Source organism: Pungitius pungitius, chromosome 5 (assembly GCF_949316345.1).
Source record: "Pungitius pungitius chromosome 5, fPunPun2.1, whole genome shotgun sequence".
Taxonomy (NCBI): Eukaryota; Metazoa; Chordata; class Actinopteri; order Perciformes; family Gasterosteidae; genus Pungitius; species Pungitius pungitius.
This window is the reverse complement of record NC_084904.1, coordinates 3,490,142-3,503,443: the sequence shown is the minus strand read 5'-3', so window position 1 is coordinate 3,503,443 and position 13,302 is coordinate 3,490,142. Positions and strand designations below refer to the sequence as shown.

Below are 13,302 nucleotides of genomic sequence, written 5' to 3'. Positions count from 1 at the left end.
ATTTGTTCAGCCCGAGCCGAGTGTGTGTTTTTTCTACCTTATGTTTCCCTTTCATTCGGCAAGTGTCCACATCTGCCTGTCTGGACTTCCATGTCATTTTCTGGAGAAAAAAAAAAGATAGTAAAGGGGGAGAATGAAAAATCAACAAAAGCACCACATAGCTCAATCACCAATCCATACTGGGATCAATAATCCTCTCATTGATTCCCCTAATGAGGCACCTGCTCTAAGGTCATCTCCGCTCCAGGCGCTGAGTGGAGATTAGCTTACTTCCTTGAACTTGTAATTCGCTAACAGCGAAAGAGGAAATACGATACTGACCCCGGATCAGGAGGCGGGATCTGTCCTTGGATCCCGCCTCCTGATCTGAGAGCTCATTTGAGTGGATTGATAGGCGGGTCATCCTTGTGTGCGCACAAACACACACACACACACACACACACACACACACACACACACACACACTGCCTTGGCCCATAGGTCAGCAGTAGCCAATACGTGCCAGTCACAGTCAAACATACGAACGTACGCGGCCTCTTTCGTTGTCACACACACTTATCAATCAGTGCTAAGTTCTACCTGACAACACCCCTCCCCCCGACCCCCCCCCCCCCGCCCCTGGGGTCAGCGCCGATCCGGCGTTTCGTGGATTTCCCGAGTCGCACAGCGAGTCTGGAGCTCTGGCGCTGATTAAAGACCCCTCAGCCATCAATCAATCGGTGCGTCTCCCATCGGCCTTTCATCTGCAGCCCGCTCTCATTAAGGCCCCCCCTCGCCGGAGCAGCGGCATTGAAGTGGATGAGGTTGAGGGTTGGCGGGTTGTTGCACAAACCAGAATGGCCTTGTTTGAATTCTGGTGGCATGCATTAAGTTGAGAGCTTAAATGATGCCGGGGACAAGTGGCTGGATTGGAATGGAGAGTGGCTTATTAGCGCGTGAGTACGAGGCGCTTTGTGAACAACCCAAAAACGTCCATCTTGTCTTCCTCGCAATCCTCCCCAGCAGCTCATCCTATCTAACCTTGTGCTTTTTGTGTCCCGCTCTCCTCCTCCTCCTCCTCCTCCTCCTCCCCCACTCCTCGCTGTGTCCTCCCAGCTTCCGTTACACACCCATCGGCCTCCCTTCTACTGTCTCCGTGACGAGCACCGGTGACGCAGGCGGCTCGTTGGCTGATTGATTGGATAATCTTCTCAACGGGGTCAGCGCGGCGAGCCCGGCAGGCTCACGCCGGTGAGTGGGTGAGTAGGACTGCTGGCGGTCACACACACACACACACACACACACACACACAAAGACCTAGTGGCACCCAGGAGGCGAGTCATTAGGGGTTACGTTGCCGAGAACAACTTGCCCTCGGAGAGGCGGACGTCTCACTCACCTTACTGAAAAAGATCTCGTCACCGTTGGCGGTGTCCGTGTCCACTGTGTATATGTGATCCCTGCGAGCGAGCAAGGGAGGGAGGGAGGGGGGGGGGGAGAGGAAGGGGGGGGGGGAGGGGGAAGAGAGATGAGAACATAAGAATCAAGACAGCAGACAGCCAAAGATATTCCACGAACAACAAACCCATTTCTATTTATTCCCCTCTCCTTTTCCTGCCCTGCGGGCGGCAAACACCGTCTGAAAAAAGGAGGCTTTGTATAAACTTTGTTCCAAATTCAACAAAAAAAAAGAAATGACAATAAACAAAAGGAGGCCAGAGCTATTTGCTCTGTCAGACAGAAACAGTCAACAAAGGTTTAGAGCGATGTGGCGCAGGCCCAGGGACAAAAGCCTCTTTGTCCACGGAGGAAAGGGTCCTGAGAGGGGGGGGGGGGGTAGTATGTGGGGGGGCGAGGCAGGCGGGGAAGGGTTGAGTCGGAAGGTGCCAAGTCACTCAGAGCTGTTCAGGTCAATTAAGCCTCGTGTTTGGGCCACAGGAAATCTATACCAACACTCATTATGGCTCAGACAAGACGACCTGTGTGTGTGTGTGTGTGTGTGTGTGTGTGTGTGTGTGTGTGTGTGTGTGTGAAATGTGCAGACTGCTCCTGCCGCTACACGGGAGGCACGTGGAAGGCATAAAAGCCAACACATGGCTAGACGGGCCCCGAGACGAGGTAGGCCGCACCCCGCTCACCGCCGAGAGGTGAGAGCGGGTCGAGAGACAGCGAAGATCTACGCCCCGTTTTTTTTTTTTTTGTGAAAGGAGCGAACCGGAGGTGACCGCGCCAAGCGGTGGTACCGCTTTAATTTGTGGGAGATTAGCCGCTGAGCGCGTTTTTAATCAAAGTGTGCAACAGTGGCGTCGTCTGAACTCGCGGCTTAATTACGTTTCCAGCTCCCTAACCTGAGCTCAGCCAGCCGGCTCCGCCTCGCTCCCTCATTAAATAAATCTAATAAAGTCTTGGGATGGAAAAGGCATCTCTGAAATGAATCCACTCATATCGCTTTCCTGGAGGCCACCGTCATTTCCTCCAGGGTAAAAAAATAAAATAATACAGTGTACTGTACATTATCAGCCGCGGCACCCAAATTGAATAATTAATCTTGGAGAGCAGGTTGAGATTAAGCAAACAGCACTGCTTCTCTGGGGGGGGGGGGGGGCAAAAGACCGAATAATCTGTCGGGGAAATCCATGCTTTGTCTTTTTGTCACTACCACTGTGCTTCTTTCACCTCAGGGCACGCTATTTGTAAATTGTGATTATAGATCTGTACAGATGATGATTCACTACATTTGTATAGTATTTCATCTTTTATAGAGTGTACATCTAATTTGAGATTCCATAAAAGAATGAATAAACGTTTTGAATGGATTTTGAAGCATAGTGTGGTTCCTTGAAAAATAGAAATCCCGTTCTATAAAGTCCATTAAAATCTAAAAATTGTTCATGCAATATTCAGCCATGAAAGGGTACAAAAGAAGGAGGTTGGCTTCAGCTCGTGAGATGCGTGCCACATCCTTCCTCCATTCGACTCCTCGAATACCAAACAAATGCCACTAGTTCCCCCCGTGGAGTCTGCCGGGACTCCAAAGCGAGGGAGCTGAGCGTTTTTCATCTGAAACCACCGTCTCACCACTCGGGCTAATTGATTCGGGTTGAATTTCCAGGATTCCTGAATGGCCTCCTGTTTTAGTGTTTCTTTCACCTTGCTGCCACGGTAACGGGAAACAGAAGCGAGTGGTGTAGGTAAATGTCATTATTAAAATGTCAACTGGGATTTGTCAATGGTTATATATATTTTTTTAAATCCACACCATCCCATTAAAGATAAGACGTAGAGGACGCATTTAAGCAGAAAAGTACAATGATGGTTGATAAATTCACTGACTTGTTAATTGAACCTCATTCATATCTTTATATTCAAACCGAAATGTTATATGATTAAAGACAAAACTGAATCAAAAGCTATTAAATCGGGGGATTACGTGGCAGATTTAGTGTAATCCCGCAGGTTATTTAACTGCCTGCAATTTGAAAGCTGCTCATTAGTAATCTGCAATATACTGGACAGTAGTTCTGGAGAGTAACCCCCCCTCCTTGTGCCTCCTCGCGGGCCCGAGGCCTCCAGGCCACGTTTTGTTTTTTTGTTTCCAGCTGAGATTAGAGCGAGCCAAGCGATGAGGCGTCCCTCAAACATCCTGACTGGACTCGGAGAAGGACAATGAGCGTCTGTGTCTGTGTCAACACCAGCTCTCTAAACACACACACATGTGCAAGGAGACAACCCCCCCCCCCTGTCCCCCCCCCCACCTCCTGCCCTTTTACCCCAACATGCTCACACAAACACTCGCATCTGCACCCTTTCCTTTCTCTAGCATTGCACCTGAACTCACACCAGGACACATTCCGCTGTGTGAGTCACAGCGTTAGGACCTCACCGCGATAAGGGGCTGGTGCCATTGTACGATGTAGACCATTAACTAAAAATACAGTTGAGTTGATGGTATCGTGTACAGTTTTAGAATTGATTCCCTTCCTTCCAGGCAGCCAGTGGTTGAAGGCTTGGAACCAGCCTGAAACAAGTGGTCCATGCAGCTGTAACCTGACAGGAGGCAACTATTGCTACTATCAGAATTATTGGGAAATACAATTCTTCTGTAATTCTTCCCTGAGGGATAATTAAAATAAGTTGTTGCTGGGGATAATATGGAAAATTAAACTCATATTTACAGTGCAGTTGTATTCTGACAGCTTGATTTCTGGTAATTATTTAATTATATGCAACAACATCCAACATCCCCCATTTCACGTGTGAATATTTAAATTCGTAACACTCTCAAAGCTGGCGTCGTGTTTGGGAAAAGCTACGGCAAAGAGCAGCGATCCAACCTCCTTCTAGTGGGCAACAGCCTGCTTCCCTTTGTTTGTGGGTGTGGAAGGAAGTGCTCTATCATTTATTGTTTCCTAGAATCAATTTACATTAGAGATGTACATATTTACATCTCACTTGTAAAAAATATTCATGAGTCTGAAAAATGCTGTAACAATATTCTTCCACGTTGTTTGAGTAATCCTGGGACTAAACCAAGCATTTTAAATCAGTTAAATGCCTTTGAATAAAGTTACGTAATAGCCCGTGAAGCGCAGATCAAGATGATAAACCGATGCAGTCGGTCGTTTATTCTGTCCCTCTTTGCCACTAGAGACGTCGTCTTCAAACCCATCCACACTGCATCATAACTAATGAATAATTAAAAATAATAATACTGTGAATAATAATAATGTTTATGTCTTGAGTCGGTGTGATCCAGCCTTAGACTCGGCTGCTTTAAGTGACTTAATGCACCCCAAACTTTCCCTGCCCGACTCTGTGATTCCCATCATTTCTTCACCCTCAACCGTAAACTACAAATCAAACATGCCCCCGAGGGAGGCCCAGTGTTTTTACCCCAAACACAAGAGTCTTCTGTTTTGCAGGCTGTGCTGTGAAATATGGAAATAACACTGAGATACTGGTGGAAAAACCAAATAAAAGGAGCCTTTTAGGACCAACGAGCCCGGGACACTGGTCCCGGCGTCGCGTTTTCCCGGAACGCGGCGTCAAGAGTCGGTGAGTTTGGCGGAAGTTATGCGACACAGACATGGAGTCACTGTCAACGGACCAGCACAGGCGGGAGGAGGGGGGACCGGATGGTCAGAAGGCAGGACAGTAGACCAACTGAGCTCGGGCGAGAGTGTGAGCTGGTCGCCGTTAGAGGCCCTTCGGCCCGGACGCGACGCGTAGCCGTGCGCGGCCCGGGGGAACAACCGGGGGCTTTGTGGGGAAGAATGTCGTTTTCATAACGGCGCATTTCTTCGGCCCGGGTCCATCTGCCGGGGGTTCGTCAGGCCGTCTTGGGAGAAAGGAGAAGCCATTAGCCATTCAGGCCATTAGCATGCAGCCCGCACCTTAGGCCATGCACTGCTAAATGCCTGCACGTCTGCCTTCCTCTCCACCTCCCGCCACCCCCCCCCCCCCCCCCCCCCCCGTCTCCCATATTCCTCCCTCTAAATAACTGGATCACGGGCTGTGTGAGGAGGCTCCATTGTGCATTGTTTCGGGCTTTCTCCTGGCTCAATCCTCTTCACAAAGTGGATGGGAGGGAACCGGGGAAGCCAGCAGGCACCTTTGGGCTGCGTGGGGGGCGGAGGGGGGGAGGTGGCGGTTGTGAATGGGCCGAGGGCACCGAGGGGCCCTCGCTGATGCGGTGGCATGAAATACGTGGAGCCAGAGTTCATTCACCCCCCGCCAGAGCTGAGGCAGGCTGTTCTTTTCGAAGGCTGAGGTTCTCATTACGATTTTTAGACATTCTCTCCGCATCTCCTTTTTGTGAGTGTGTGTGTGTGTGTGTGTGCGAATGGATGTGTGTGTGTGTGTGTGTGTGTCTGGGTCAGTGGGGTGACGTTTTCAGCTTGCACACATGTTGGGCAAGCATGCATACTATCTGCATAAAAGATGTGGTTCATGTTTGTTTATCGATTGAATTTTGTCCAGCCGTCTCAAAAGATATTTTTCTACATGCTCAGGCGAAAAAGTACGTTAACTAACACCTGCTATCCAACTGACCTAAAACCATAAATTTTGCTAATTAATTAAAGATGTGTACACCAACAGAGAGAACGTGGCCTGAAGCAATATTCTTAACATTGTAACATAATGCAGATCCACCCACCCAGATCATGCTGTTACAATAACTCATCATTAGAGAACTTGAATTCCTATTTCCAGGGTTCCCTTAAACATAAAAATGATTCCACATATCTTCAGAGAAAAGGTCAGCAACTGCGTTCCGACTTGTAATTCAGGTGATGCGACCGCTGGGGCTGCGAGCCTTTGTTCCACAGTGTGGACGTGGCTGCATGGCGCTGGCGTTGTGCGCGGAGTGAGACGAGGCAACCGTGTAATCCCAGTCATTAGTGGGTTTTAACAGGATTTGGTGCTGCTACAATAATGGAGACTCTAGCGGCCTCCACTGCGAGGCCCAAAGAGACCCGACGGGGAGGAACGGCGGCCACAGAGGCTCGACTGTTCCGGCGGGACGCAGCGGAGGGAAGGTAATCGGGATTTTTGTGTGCGCGCAAGCCTTTGTGGGGATGTTTGTGTCTCTTTGTGAGTGCAGTCCCACAAATTTAGTTTCCTCCACTCTCACACTGATCTTTCCCTCTGTCTCCCACTGTCTCCCCCCCCCCCCTACATTCTCTCTCTCTGGTTCCCATGCTGCCCAGCCTCATAGAGGGGCGTAAACAGAGTGTGGTTGGCGTTGCCATGGTGAAAGCCAACCGAGGGGCCGGGAATGGCGACTATGCGCTGCGTGTGGAGGGACCTGGGGCATGCTCGCTAGGCGGGCTATACAGTAACACATTCACACACACAATCACATTCAATTACGTGTGGAATGTCGGTCTCCTTCTCGGCTTGTCTCTTCCTCTCATGAGGGCTTGATGGAAAAGTCTAGTTCCATACAACCTTGCTTTGAATCCAGTCTATCATACTATCAAATGTGCCAGTATCTCCAATAATCCAGGTGTGCTTGACTCTTGGTGTTACCTCTCAATAAATTTGTTCGAGATGACTTCCTGATTGATTACTCATCTCAGGCCCCCTTAAGTCTAGGTCTTTGGCACACACAAGAGCCCGTTGCGTGGCCCACACACACACACACACACACAGCTACACTCACACAGAGATATAGGTTTTCAAAGTTCACAATGATAAATCTTTGATGAATTCCCACTAAATGGCCAACACAGTGTATCCTGACTGAAATATGGGCCGCTGGGGCAGAAATCCTCCTGCGTCCATCTCTCGCTGCACTTACTGCATTTTCCAAACGTGACTCTGCTGCTAAACACCTTAAAACATGCATGACGCCAGAGACCCCCATAAAGCACCAAGCTTGTGCGTGGAGAAGTCTTTATGTTGCTTGCCCGCGCTCTAATACACATCATGTCTCACTTTGTCATGGATAATGTGCGGCTGAATGCCACGATAAAAATGAATGAAGCAGCAGCTGAACACCAGCCGACTTCTGAATCTCGTCTTCATCTACGACTTCACACTCTGATTTCTACTTTTTTCAAAAGGTTTCTTTACTCTGTGTGTGTGCAGGGAGGGATTTTTAATGCTTCCCTCTTTTTCAGCGCAGAGATATTTGATGAAAAGTGAAAGAAATCACCGTCCAATGCCTGTCTTGTTGAAAATGAACAAACAAGAGGCTTTTTGATAACCTATGAATAGACATATTTTTGACGTCTGATCAGGCCTCTTGATAATGCACCTGATGGAAACTCAGCCGTGGAACACAATCCAGAATATTAAAGGACTAGTCACGCGCCGAATTCCCAATTGTCATTCGATATGTGTGAGTCCAAGAGGGCTAAATATATTCTGCACATTTTGGACAAGCCATGACCGCCATTTTCTGCAATGACGGCCCACATATAAAGACTGAACACACCACTGCCAAATCAATACATCCCATTCAAGGCCCAAACTCCCCCCCCCCCCCCCCCCCCGGGGATGAATTATCAATCGCTGCATCTGTTCCTCCCTTTGCCAAAGACCGTGCCTCACATCCTCTATAAAAATAAGCCACTTTTGTCTATTTACAATTTCATCAGTTGCTATGTTTGTATGCATCTCACAGCTTAAAAAGCTTGTGATTGTGCTGTCGGCGCCCTAAACACGAGCCAAAAAGGGACTCAATACACTGAGCAGCCATTCAAGAAACAGGCTGAAACAGTGTTGAGCTTTGGACCGCGTTCATAGTGACCATCTGCGAGCTGCCGTGCACCAAGAACCCAGGCGCACTGGTCTGGAGGCATGGTGGCAAAGCTGCGAGACGTTGGCCTCAGAATAAACAAGTCATTTGACTGGACAGCAGTCATGAAAGCAACTATTGATACTGCCCAGTTTTTTTTTTTCTTCCTGCCTGCGGCATTGTCGGCTTATTTGCAGCTTGAGGCTCGCAGGGGTCGACTCTTGGCTCGCTTTCACATTGATTTCAGAAGTGGTGATTGTCTCCTCTGTTTTCCTTAAACCGCTTTGTCATTAAACTTTTAACATGTCTTCATCGATATCCTGTTAGCCACGATGGATCTTTGCTCGCTGGCTGTCGTTGGTGCGTCCATGTCATTGACACCCGCGTCCTTCTCTGTGCCCGGATCAATGGCTCGGTCTGATCTGGGTCAGCCGTTCCAGTTATTCGGGGGGGGGGCCACATACCTCGGGCCATTTGTCAGCATTCCTGTCGGCTTTGAGCAAGTATGCTAAGAGTGGGAGCGACACACCAGGTGACCTCGCACATGCAACATGCAAACACACGCGCAAGTCACTGCACCGGCACATGCTGAAGCATCCGCGCCAACAGGCGCACACACACGTGTTTGGCCCATTCCCAAAGTACCTCCGCACATATCACACTCACAAAATGACTTTCAAATCCATGCGACAACTGGCCGGCATACTGAAGTGGGCAAGCCACAACCTCTCTCTCTCACACACACACACCCCCACACACACACACATACTAACAGTTGCTAACACACCCCTCCATTAAACCCGTATGTCTGCTTTCTCTTCCATACCCCTCAGGGCCCTGGTCACCCCATGTGGAGCAGGTGGGCGACAGGCTGACCAAAGGCTCTGGCACCCCACCATACACACACACACACACACACACGCACACTTGTTCGCTCTGTTGCCTTTTCCACTCTCCACACACCTCCTCTTAATGACCACAGATACGTGAAAGAGCTCTGCCAGTAGAAACCTCCCTCGGCCACTTCATTTGACATGCTTGGGAGGAAAACAAAGGAAGACCCCTGTTGTGGCTTTTAACAGAATCCAATCAAGCCTGCCACTCAATTAGCCATGGGCGGCACAGAAAAAAACCTGATAAGGATCCATTATCTTGGTCGCTTCAGTGGTGCAGTAATGCCCGCAAAAATTGAAGACCTGCATCAAAGCATCAAACCTGAGTGCCGGTGCTTTGCACATGAAGCCCACTGCTTGTATTGAGTTATCGCTTTTCTGTGAACATTTCTAAAAAACAACAACGACAAGAGAGAACACAGAATCAATAATGGTTTCCAGGTGGTGTAATCGAGCTGTATTATCTCTGAAAGATGAGTAGCACAAAATTAAAGAAGCGCAGTCGGAAAAAACACATTGACGGACAGACATGAAGCGATAAAGGCAGGTGACGAACAAGGGAGGGAAACAACAACTATTTGTTGGAATCAATACATGGCCAACAATTAAAGAGCCTGTGTTATTATTTGTTACCATTTATTGACAACACAGAAGCTGCATTGAGGCTATCTTGATGTTACATCAATACCCTAAATGTGGATTATACCAAGTCCATAGTCTTGTCTTTTGAGATTGGTGTTTAAGTAAAGTGTGTGTGCCTCCCTGGGTGTTAAAGGAAAACATGCCCCAAGTCTGCAGGCACATCGTAAGAGGCAAAAGTGGTTCTGGCACACGACGCGCCCTAAATATGAAAAACAACAGAGACCTGGCTGCAACGTGCTCAAAGGTCGCAGCATCCTGCTCCAAATGAGTCCCACCTGATCCCAGAAATATTCAAAAGCAGCTCAACCACAGCCCTCAGCCATCCGCAAATCAAATAGCAGGATCACGTGTTCACCATCCGGGGTCGACAACGGACGAGACTCTTTCATGGCTGTAACTTCAATGAGTGGCTGTAACAGGAGAGGGGCTGGTGATGGGATTCGGCTCCGTTTAATTAATCATAATGTACATTGGCAGTCAAACAGTGTTTGGAAGGACTTCTTGAATGGATGTCTCTGTGTCTGAAAACAGCATCAGTAGCTATAATAGCTGTAAGCTTTGATCACCCACCTGGCTGCGATGTACAGCGTCCGGTTCATGATCATGATGAGCTGGATGTCCAGCTTGTGCCGCTGCGTGTTGTTCCTGCCGGGTTTGTGTCCTACAAACGCCGGGTACTGCTTTGTGTCTGCAAGGAGAGGACGAAAATGAAAAACCCATTTGCGTGCCCGCATTTATAACTTCGGTAACTGTAGTACAGTAATAACACTTTGCCAAGTCTCGCATGGGTCACGGGGTCCAATGTCAACCCGCGTGTTTCAGCTTGAAAGAAATGCCACCGCAGCTGCTGGCGGAGCTTCTCCTCTGACCACAAACTGTGGGCCGCAGCCCGGTCTGCACTCCACACCACTGCAATCCCTCTACTGTCGTTTGGCGTGGGATGAGAGGAGCAGGTCTCCGGGCCTGGGAGCAGCCAGTCCCACAGCCAGAGTAAAGGACAATAAAGGACACGCGGTGAAGCGGGGGGAGGCGGCGTCTGTCTATCGTTTGCAGCCTGCGACGGCGCGTACGCCATCGCGCGCAGCATTAGCAGCCCCGGACAGCAAAATCGAGGATTACCCTTTGATGTCGGGTGGGCTCCGTTTCAAATGCTGCTTTAAGTCCTTCCTTTTAGTGTGTGTAGAGGGCCTGTCCTCGGGCGCCAAATTATACTCCATGCCTCCAAAAGTGCGTTAAGTGCGGGGGGGGGGGGGGGGGGTGGGGGATCAAGGGTTGAGAGGGATGTGGAGGAGCGAGGAAGGGGGGAGGGGGGGTTTTGCGAGGTGGAAGACAAAGGGGAGAGGGAAAAGGAGTGCTGGGAGAGGGCGAGGGAGGACTTTGCATCGAGAGAAAGGACCCTGCGCGAGAAAAAGAATCTGGAAGAACGAGAAGACGGGGCGGTAGACTTACAGTTGCCGTGTGAGATGCTGATGGGCTCGCTGTCCTCGGGGAAGCCGGCCCCGGCTATGTGCAGTAGCGTGAAGTAAAGTAACAAGGCCTCACACCTCATGGTCGCAACAACGCTGCCCGCTGCCGCTGCTGGTCCTCTGCTACAGATCGACCTCAGCCTGCACAAAAAGAGACAGAAGCAGAAGACGAGGAGGACACGGAGGAGATGGAGAGCAATAAGGGGGAAAGAGAGGTTGGGGGGGGGGGGGCAAAAAGAAAGAAGTTTGTTAACAAATGTTCACCTGACTGCCTTCTCAATTGTTTTTCCTCCGTGGGACCTGTATTGTTTGCGTGAAACAAAGAAACAGCGGGGAGGGTTTGGGGGGGGATAACCACACAGATTTCAAGCCCACCTGAATTAGTTACAATCTGTCAGAGGTATATTTATACAAGCATTTGCAAATGAGAGCGAATTAATTGGATTAGGGGGGGGGGGTGATATGCGTCGTAGATGGATGTCAAACAGAGGAGACCTCTGTGCCTCTCTCACTCTGTGTGACAGCGTCTTAGCGGGGGCAGCTCTAGTTGGGATTAACCCTTCTGTAAAGTATCAGCGGTACCTGGAGATGGGGCCGTGTGGATGGCAACTGCCTGATTTCCCACCTGTCAGTCCCCAAGTGTAGCAGTCCCACACGCAGGCAGAGGGGTGGCGCTGGCTAAACGTGTGTACCAGTATGGATGGTAAACTCTCTAAACGTCACCTCATTTCTAATTGGTCCCATAGATTTAATGCCGGCTGTTGACTCTCTTATTCTAAATAGGAGCAAAAGAAGCGTGCAAATAAAGAGCCACCTGAATGTGATTATTTACCGTTAGAACAATGTCCTCAACAAGCCAATTTTCTAATGTAATGTATATGAGCCAGCGGAGGGGTATTTTATTGCAGGTGCCCTACATTGGTTTGATCTAATGTCTTCATTGCACAAACCATGGCAACAGAGTTTTCCCTACTGCGGTTTGAGGCAACAAATTACACCCATAAATCAACCAGGACAATTATTGCGTTTGTAATCTAATCAACAATAAAGCATTTAATTTGCATAAAGCACTTCTTTTCTTTTTTTTCCCCCAGTTGAAGCTGCAGGAGGTGAGATGTTGCCGGGTAGATAGAGTGAGAGATGCTTCAGGTATGAGGAATTGAATAAAATAGTCAATATTATTTGCTTCGGTGTGGTAAAAGTTGTTTATCCCACGCTGTATTTTCATTCGCTATTGTATGACGGAGGTGAGGAACGGCTGGGGGGTGGAGGGGAGAGAGGGGGGGGGGGATTACTTTCTCTTTTCTTTGTCATGTCTCGCTCTCTCTCTCCATGCTCCTGTGAATCTCATTCAGGAGTGGAATGAAAACACTATTCACTGGGAGAATCACTTTAACACTGAGGAGAATACCAATACTAAAGCCTGGATACGACCTTGATCCCACAAGGCGCTGCGCTCTCCTCCCGCCTTCCCGCCTCCTCGGCCCGCTCCCATCCTTACAGTTTCATGTCTCGCATTGCACTTTATATTTGATGAGAGAAAGAGAATAGAAATGCTCTAATGGATTTTTCCCTCACCCTCACCCTCACCCTTATCACACGGCGAAGGTTGACCAAGCTACACTTGTGGCGAGAGTTCCAACTGCGAAAATGTCTTTCTCCTTCGCTGCGTACTTCATTAAACCCTCTGTGAGGGGACTCAAATGGCTTTTCTCCTCGATCTTGAACCCGGAAGTCCCTTTAGTAATTGACTGATTGATGAGCAGGAAGAGGCAGGAGGCGGGGCGCGCCTGGCCCCCCGAGGGAGCGTCCACGGGGAATGACGGATGGAGGTCGCATCAAGGCAACGACGTTGTAATCCGTGCTGGAGTCTTAACCATTCCGTAATTTCATTTAAAAAGATGTGAGCGGCTTACGTCAGAAGCGAGTGTCAAACTGTAGGATGCTGTGCGTGCTGCTGTATTGTCGGTAGGAACCCGATGGGATCGATTGTGCTCCGTCTTTGTCGATGGGCCGTAATAGAATGCTAAGGGGTGTTAGCCGAAACCCCCCCCGCCCCCCCCTCACACTGCCTCTT

At 49.3% G+C, this 13,302-nt stretch overlaps 1 protein-coding gene across 2 annotated transcripts in view; it reads right to left on the bottom strand.

Annotated features, from left to right (window-relative positions):
- sema6a (sema domain, transmembrane domain (TM), and cytoplasmic domain, (semaphorin) 6A) overlaps window positions 1-13,302 on the bottom strand; it is an 88,837-nt gene that overhangs the window by 38,302 nt on the left and 37,233 nt on the right. For both annotated transcript variants that reach the window (XM_037483412.2, XM_037483413.2), the window contains exons 2-5: window positions 11,209-11,366; window positions 10,330-10,447; window positions 1,379-1,439; window positions 38-100 (exon numbers count right to left, since the gene is read on the bottom strand). In XM_037483412.2, the coding sequence (XP_037339309.2) occupies window positions 38-100; window positions 1,379-1,439; window positions 10,330-10,447; window positions 11,209-11,308 (342 nt within the window). In that variant the 5' untranslated portion in view covers window positions 11,309-11,366. The remainder of the gene's footprint in view (window positions 1-37; window positions 101-1,378; window positions 1,440-10,329; window positions 10,448-11,208; window positions 11,367-13,302) is intronic.